This window comes from Meles meles, chromosome 17 (genome assembly GCF_922984935.1).
Source record: "Meles meles chromosome 17, mMelMel3.1 paternal haplotype, whole genome shotgun sequence".
NCBI classification, from domain to species: domain Eukaryota; kingdom Metazoa; phylum Chordata; class Mammalia; order Carnivora; family Mustelidae; genus Meles; species Meles meles.
Genome location: NC_060082.1, coordinates 4,077,998 through 4,086,658, shown reverse-complemented (window position 1 = coordinate 4,086,658; position 8,661 = coordinate 4,077,998). Strand labels below are relative to the sequence as shown.

Sequence of the window (8,661 nt, the reverse complement as noted above, 5' to 3'; positions counted from 1 at the left end):
GAAGGTGACATGGCTATTCCCTGGGAATCTGGTCATTTCTTACCTCTCTGAAATGATTTGCGGGGGGGAGAATATTAAGGAGATACATACCTGATACCTATATTAAGAAAGGAAAAAAAAAAAGCTCCACTATTTTTCTCTGCTTTGTGGTCCAAAAACACCTTTTGGAAAAAAATGGGACTTCTCAGTCTCATGGGTATTTACAAATTTCCCCCTAGATTCACTTCCTCTTTATGTTAGTAATTGTTCTAAAACATAGTGAAGCTATGGATACTCTGATATCTCAGAGTTGGCTTGTGAACTCATGGTCAGCACTGACATAGATTGCCTCTCTTCCCTAACCCTTTCCCCAGGCCCCTGTCCAACTGTCTCCATGGGCATAGGTGGGGTGTGGGATCGGAGAATGAAGACTGGGTCTTTGCTTGAGATCTTTCTGTATTCCGAGCTGAGAGTCCTGGTGATAATTATTTGCTGGGGTTTCTCCAAGATGCTTAGTTTAGTTGCTATAAGAGGGTATTCAAGATACAAGTTTGGGGGGTGCCTGGGTGGCTCAGTGGGTTAAAGCCTCTGCCTTTGGCTCAGGTCATGATCCTGGGGTCCTGGGATCGAGCCCCGCATTGGGCTCTCTGCTCGGTGGGGAGCCTGCTTCCTCCTATCTCTGCCTGCCTCTCTGCCTACTTGTGATATCTCTCTGGCAAATAAATAAATAAAATCTTTAAAAAATAAAAAAAGATACAAGTTTGGGAGATGTTAGGAGGAAAAACAATCAAACAGAAAATCTTAGACTGAGCCCCATCCCCAGAGTCCTAGGGATCAAGATTGCCCCAGATCCAGCAGGAGCTAGAAGCTCACGAGTGGTATGTTGAAGTGAGAGCATAAAGGTGGTCAATGTCACCAGCATCTCTCCATGTCTTTGTAGTCCCAGTCCAGATCTAGAGTGGTTAAGAGAAGACATCTCTAGTCTAGAACTTCATGGTTCTTGCCTCTAGAAATAAAAAAGAAACTAGCAAGCTTCAAATACACAGAAGCATCATGTTACCTGGTTTCATACCTCTTTATTAAGGCTGTACTTGTCTCTGACAGATGCTAATAAATGAATCTACTCATTTTTTAACTTATTTAACTGACATTTATTGAGCAGTTACAATTACATGTCACTTAATCAGTTTGAGTTGGTTTAATGAAGCAGTTCTGTAAAGCCTTGAGTGCAGACCTTCCTGTGGGCATTGGGAGCTGTGTTTGACAATGGAGAAGTGACTGCTGGATGCTGGAAAGAAGTTGCTGCTGCTAATGGTTTTTAAGCAAGGACATCATTTCTTTTCAGGGTCTGGCTTTTTACTCTTTCTGGTCCTCTGAGTCTTCAAGAGTAGTGTCAGCTGCTGCTGGGTCAAGATGAACAGTCCTGTGTCCACAGCAAACAGAATCACCACCAACAATGGGATCAGAAATCGTAGCCAGGCGGTTTTCCTTTGGTGACCACTCTGGTCGAGGTAATCTAAATGCAACAAGAAACATAAGTCAGATGAAGAATTGATGAATGAGGCCCAGGACATCATCCCCCCTAAGAGAAGAACCTAGCATGGTGCTTTGTTTTCTAGGACCAGCATGACATGGCATCTAGGACCAGAGAGCAACAACCCGTGGATTTAGGTACCTCTGTCCATGTTTCCTGGAGCCCGGGGACTCCTGAGATCTCCTTCATAGCCCCTGCCTACAGCTCTTCTAGCCAGTCTGTCCGAGGGGGAAGGTCATAGGAAAGGTGAACCCTTTATTGGGGCTCACAGTACCAGTGCCCCCATATGAGTTGGGGGTAGACAGGAGAAGTGAGGGCTGGGGTGGGGGTGACCACTGCCTCATTTCTGAATCGTTCATCATTTACCACCTGCCTGTTGGGTGAAACAAAGACGCTGGACCAGAGCTTCTTTAAAATAATCCTTTCTCCTGTGATTCTGTTATTCTGTTTGCAAGGCATTGATTTTTGTTATTATTCTAGGTTGTAGAGTCCCAGAATATTATAACCAGAACAACCCCCACCCGAGGTCGCCTAGACCAATAGCTTTCAGCACTGCCTGCACATGACCGTTACCTGAAAGGGCTTTTAGAAATACGGATGCCCAATCCTCCAAACCAAGTAAGTCAGAATCTCAGCAGGTGAGAGGCAGACATCAGTATTTCCAAAGGTCCCCACAGGGCATCTGGGCCAGATGCAGATAAGGGTACCAGAGGGCCAACAACAATTAAATAGCCCTTGGGTCTCAGACTAGTTAACAGAAAATTGGCATTAAAACTTAATTCTGGCTTCCAGTCTCATGCTTTTTTAGGCATTAGAATGAGCCAAATCTGCCAAGCAAAAAAATCTAATTTCCTCCTTGCAAGGCAGATATTCCAAAGGCTCCCTCTCTTCTCTGGAGGTAGGTAGGAGCATCTTTATCTTTGGCGGTGGAGGCAGCCCACCAGCCTGCTCTCCTCAGGAGGCTCTGCCTCCTCCCGACTCAGGCACCCAGGCTGCTGGCCGTGGGTCTCCTTCCCCAGCCCTCCTCCTCCAGTGTGGCGTCTCCAAGCTCCTCACAGCCTTTGTTCCTTTAACTTGGAGACTCCCTTTCAGTTTGATAAATATAAGTGTGTGCCCCAGGAGCAGCAGAGGGCTTTAAGAACACACCAGGAATTGTGATCCTTACGGTTGGTTGGGTAATGCTTAACAGGCTACTTGTCCATTTCCCAGTATTTGCATTTAGTCTTCATAGAAACCCACATTGTGAGCTGATGTCACTACTGCCAGCGAACCAGTAAGGGCTCCAAGACGGGGTGTGTGTCACAGCCTGGGCCCCTGCCCGCGGGCCGGCAGACTCGGCAAGGTGCACCCGCTGTCCCCTGCTGGACACTGCAGCCATTTCAGGCTGGGGTCTCTCTCTCCCCCTTCCCCTGCCATGACCCCCCTTCCTTTACCAACTCACTTTTTTTCACAATGATGTTGATGGTGTCGGAGGTATGATTTTGCCTCTTAATCCAGCCCGTGCAGTAATAGCTGCCGTTATCCTTTACTGTGGCATTGGGAATGGGCATTTCGAAGTTTTCGTACCCGTACTTGAGGGCTTTGCCATTCCTGTAGTAGGTCACCTTGGTGACTTTCAAATTCCTCCAGCTATGGCACCTGATGTGCAAGGGCTCACCCTCCGTCAGCTCCTCAGGAGCGGCTTGAAGGAGCAGCCACTCTGAAGACCATTCGTTAGGTTGTGTAGCAGAAATGGATAGATGGACACAGGGAGAGAGACGAGATAAAAGTGGTCACTCACAGAGCATGTGGCAGGAACCATGGTTTATCATGAACCCATTTCTTGGCTCGTAAGGTCAATAAAAAAGGAAACACAAAATAATGCTTGGAATCTGTCCTCTATATGGATCAATCCTCTCTCCTCCTGAAAAGTGAGTCTGGGGCCATCAAACCACTGTGCCGTTTCTGCAGAGCCTGTCCGTGGGTGGGCTGGAAACCAGTGCTCCTTTCAGCTCTGTCGGTTCCTGTTGTGGTTACTAAAGGGGAATAGAAGCCTCCTGTGCAGGGAGTCCTTGTCTAGAGGCAGGTCTGGTTTGTCCTCTAATCCTTAGAGGCTCCCTAGCTCTACCATTAGTCATAGTTGGCTCCAAACTTTCCCAGAACATGACTCTGCCAATTTCAACGATGTGTGCCTAGTTACTCACTGAATGTCCTCTTCCTCATTTGGCTCCATACTTCAAGAGGCCGGGGGTCATATCTGATCCTTGCATTATATCCCTAATGCCTAACACCATTACCTCGGAGTGGGTAGTTACTCGGCAAATACTTGTTAACAATGATTCTATATAATACAAGAGTTGGGTTCTCTGGCTAATGTCATTGTAGGTACTGAAACACACTCAGGGTACCTGGGTGGCTCAGTGGGTTAAAGCCTCTGCCTTCAGGTCATGATCTCAGGGTCCTGGGATCAAGCCTCACATCAGGCTCTCTGCTCAGCAGGGAGCCTGCTTCTCCCTCTCCCTCTGCCTGCCGCTCCCCCTGCTGTGCTCTCTCTCTCTCTGTCAAATCAATAAAATCTTAAAAAAAAATTGAAACACACACTCACTGAAGGAGAATTTTGAAATAAATTTTGGCTGGGGTGTGCAGTCAGTTTATTTCAGGGCAATCCTGGAGTTTTCCAGAATCTGCTCCGAGGAAATGAGTAAGCTACTGCGCTGCTCTACTTTGTACTTGGGATTTGCCTCTGGATGCTGCCACACCTCTTTTCACTCAAAAGGAAAATATAAAGGGTACTTATCCTTTAAGATATATTTACATTAGAGGGGCACCTGGGTGGCTCAGTGGGTTAAGCCGCTGCCTTCGGCTCAGGTCATGATCTCAGGGTCCTGGGATCGAGTCCCACATCGGGCTCTCTGCTCAGCGGAGAGCCTGCTTCCCTTCCTCTCTCTCTGCCTGCCTCTCTGTGGTTTCTCTCTGTCAAATAAATAAAATCTTAAAAAAAAAAGATATATTTACATTAGAAAAATAAAGCAAAATATATCCATGACCTCGCCGTTTCAGTGAAATCCTTCCTTTGTCCATCTGGCATTTACTAGCTAACCACGTAAGTCTGAGCGTGTGGTGCTGATCGTTGGCGGCAGAGGAGTCACGAAGAGGAAACACACGCAGGGTTTGTTCTTCAGTGAAAGGGAAGGTCAGGAGGAATTGACACGCTGTCTTTCAGAACCAAGAGTGCCACCTGATATCCAGGTTGTGGTGCGTGGAAATTGTTGAACAAATTTTACAATCAGACATTTCGATCCTATTTCAGATGTTCAGCTCTTTGCAACCTTCACGCACCCAACCCACCACTGGCACGTATCATACACATCTGCCCCAGGCAGAGGAGAGATGAGGTGGCGTGGAGGGATACGCTGGGAGGTGGGGGATGCCAGAGCACAGAAAGAAGCAAGGCTTGGCTGGAGTAAGTAAGGACAGAAGAAGAGTGATGGGCAGGTCTTGAGTGAGAGGCTAGAGTCCTACCCCAGTGCATAACCCTGGAATGACTTGATCTCTCCCCATCTTTGGGTGGGCCATTCCTCACATGGAGGAATCTATTTTTCCACAGTGCTGGAACTTACCTGTGAAGACTTCTAGGTGCACAGGATCGCTCATGTTGGATTCTTTGTCCCGGCACCTGTATTCTCCACTGTCCTGCAGGTGCGCTTTCACAATATTGAAGCGTGAAGTATTATTTCCCAAAAGATTGCCGTTGTGGGTCCACACAGCGGAGTCAACTTCAAGGGAGTTGTTCTCATAGCATGTAAGAGTCACACTGTCATCTTTCAATATTCTATTCCATGGCGGGTTCAAGGACACCATTGGTTTCGAGATATCTTGGAGGAGATCAAATTGTGGGAAGGGATGTAAGGGGGGTGGTGAGAAAAAACTGTCCAGGCTCTAGAGTACAGACATGGCAATAGTCCATCAGTCAGTGGTCTGTCTACCCCTGAACGGCCACTAATAAGAAACTGTCCTGATTCCTAGGATCACAGAAGGAGGGAATAGAGCTATGGCTCCAGGGAACTCCCAACCCAGGGAGAAAGATAGGATGTGAGTGTGGAGTGTTAAAAAACAAACCATTGAGGACTGCAGCCTCTGGTCAGGCAGAGGCGATACCTGTCCTGTTCAGCCCTAGCTCAGCACAGTGGCTGGTACATAGTACATGTTCATTAAATATTTACTGAGTGGATGAATGCGTGAATAATGGATGAATAAATGTGTTGGACTAGATGAAACATAGTCTCTCCCAGCTCTAAATTATTGTGACTATTTAACTGTGAATGCATATGGAGTGAAAAATACATGTCAATTCTGGAAGGAAGTGAGAGCGCCGAGAGAATCAGCCTTAATAGGTTTTCAGGAACTAAGAGATGCAGTACAGATTTAACCAAAGCCTAGGAAGTGGCAGGTGGTGAGGAGGAAGAGGGCAGAAACAGAGCTAGACTTGGACCCCAAGGACTTGTTTCAGAAGCTGGCCCTTGGCTAGCCGTGAGACCGCTAGCAAGGCTCTCACTCGGACAAAAGCCTCAACTACAAGATGGCGACCGTACTAAGATGATGATGATGTAGGGACTGACTGAGGTTGTGTGGTAGTCCCTGGGCAGCTCTCAGACACTGAAATGTTCCACAGACATGGTTGTTGCCTGCAGTGAAGTGGGTGCCTCAGGGGAATGAGGTGGTTCTTTTGAAGCCATCAAATGGGGGAAAGAAGGAAGACAGGCAGTGTGGAAGTGGGGCTTGGGTTGGACAGAGAGGAGCAGATGCTTAATCACTAGAAAGCTGAGGAGACGGGGTGAAGGGGAACAGTGAGGTAGAGAGCCATGCCCAGCCATGTTGGGGCTGACAGAGCAAGGACAGGGGACTCACTTACCTGCCAACACACCGTGTGGAGCTGCAAAAGTCCAGAGAAGATAAGTTAGTGGCCAAGCCCTGCCTTCTGGGACTCTAGGACAGGGGTCTGGTTACAGGGGTGAGGTCTACATCTGTGGAGTTTTAAGGGCCAAGCACCTCCTCACCCTCAGGCACCTGACCCAGAGAGAGAAGGAACTTCTCTCTTTCCTTTGTCCTCCCTCCCTTGCCCCTTGGGAGATGCCAGAGAGATGGCAAGGGGGGCTGGCTCCCCCTTAAGTCTTGCTCAGCCCAATTTGCTCTGCTCTACAGCTTGTGTCCTTTACAGAATCCCCAGGAAATGCACTGTGGTTTGCACGTAGCCTAGAATAAGCCACCACAAAAACTGTCAATGTTCCTAACCCAGCTGCCACCCAGATCCATCTTGGCCCCTCCAGGGTGGGGTGGTGTCCCTGAACGTCTACTTACAGAAGAGAAGCAACGCCATCCACAGCAGGGCAGGGCCTCCCATGGGAACAGGCATCTCCTCCGCGTCCCCAAGTACCAGTTGGACTAGAGACTTGAAGCCTTAAAATAGACTTGAAGCCAAAAAGGAGAAGGAAATGTTTTCTGTATCATATCTGGTTAACTCATCAGCTACGCCTCGGTTTGCCTTCTCAGGCAGTAATAGTCAGAATGGTGCTAAATTGGGCAATTTCACATTCACCAGCTTGTGCCCTCCCATGCCGGGCCAGTGAGTGCTGAAATTCGGTTGTGGTTCTCCAGAGCTGCCATCCCTCTTGTTACCTAATTTCCTGAGGGCCCACCAACCCACCGATCTACATGTTTTCATCTCATTCCCTGAAGACCCGTTACGGGAGCAGCCAACATGGGGCCATCTTCAGACCCTTCTCTTCCACTGGGTCTTGATGGGGCTCCCAACACAGGACAATGGATATTAGACCATAACATGTATGGATCTGGGTCTATTCTGTAATTTATTTCCTTTCCCAGCTTTTGCCCATTTTAACATTTCCAATCCTCCGGCATGGCCGCCCTTCCTCCTTTAAGCCTACACCAGTTCGGAGCACCCCCAGGACGGCTTTGACTATTGCGTGCTTTAGCTCTAGGCTGGAGCTGGTCACCTTCCCCCAGGATTCGGTATTGATGACAGTGCCGGGGACAACAGCGCCACGAACTCGGTAGTCACTACCATTTATGAGGCTTCTTTCACAGGCGGTATTTATCCCGTGGGCTCCGTGCCAAAAATCTGAAGTAGACAGAGCAGGAGGAGGTAAGCAAGGCCCCATTCTGTGTCACCGTGCCTTTCCTCACAGACTGCGGGAGGAAGCCCACCGACCCAAACATAGAGTTCTCCCACAAGAAGACCTAACCCAAACCTCCAGCCTCTGGGGCACTAGAGAATGGGCGCTCCAAGAATCCATAAATAAGAAGCTCCAGATGACTGGTTTCAGGCCCTTCCATGGTTGAGGGGCAGATCTTTAAAGGAAGCAGCAAGTTATTTTGAAAAATGCATGTTGTTTGTATTTAAAGACCTGAATTCAAATACTCCCCATATTTATGTCATTAAGGTTGACCTGTGACATAGGACAGTAATGGCATCGAGGTCACGGCTTTAGTAGGAGGGATAAGAAGTTAATAAACACATGAAATGCATCCCACATATCTGGTATGTAGACGAGGCTTAATGAATATACATTTTCCTCCCTTATTACCAGTGTTTATTACAGACTCTAAGGAGACACAGGCATTTCAACTGGGTTAAGGCAGTTGGTCACCTACTTCCATGTAATAACCAGCAGAGTCTGGTTTACGTAAGTGGTCTCACTCATCTCCGTTATCGTGATAAGAAAGCGTGATAATGGAAGAATTCACATAAGAAGTTGTTCAGTGGGGTGGGGGCAGGAGAAAGAAGTGGGGCAGATGCCGTTTTGGGGATGCTGTTGGAAGACCGTGGTTGAAAAGCAAGATCCTGGAAACCTCCACCTCACCACTTGGTTGAGACCTTGTCCAGGGCACTTAGGGGACTTTCCTTAGGAAAGTGATCCTACAACGGCAGACATAAACACCTTCCTGGGACTCATGTGGTCTCTTTGAGAGCTTCCTCCTAAGACTCCACGCTGTCCAAATGCCTCCTACTTGAGCGGGAGGCAAGGTGGGGGCCACTGAGAGGTCCTGTCCCCTGGGGGGTAGAGCACAGGCATTGGGGTGAGAGAGACCATTTTTGTTTGCTGCACCATCCCAAAGCTGTTGCTTCGGTGTCTGCCCTTGAAATGGAG

General features: G+C 48.2%; 1 protein-coding gene across 2 annotated transcripts; it reads right to left on the bottom strand.

Annotated features, from left to right (window-relative positions):
• Nucleotides 1-1,092: 1,092 nt before the first annotated feature.
• FCER1A (Fc epsilon receptor Ia) lies at nt 1,093-6,964 on the bottom strand. 2 transcript variants are annotated; one of them, XM_045983147.1, is made up of 5 exons: nt 6,851-6,964; nt 6,405-6,425; nt 5,113-5,367; nt 2,951-3,212; nt 1,093-1,495 (listed from the first exon to the last, which is right to left on the bottom strand). In XM_045983147.1, exons 1-5 carry the CDS (start codon nt 6,903-6,905, stop codon nt 1,336-1,338), a joined length of 753 nt encoding a protein of 250 aa, XP_045839103.1. In that variant the 5' UTR covers nt 6,906-6,964; the 3' UTR covers nt 1,093-1,335. The 2 variants fall into 2 exon arrangements, with proteins under 2 accessions (XP_045839103.1, XP_045839102.1); XM_045983146.1 differs by having other exon boundaries at nt 1,096-1,495; nt 2,955-3,212.
• Nucleotides 6,965-8,661: the final 1,697 nt, after the last annotated feature.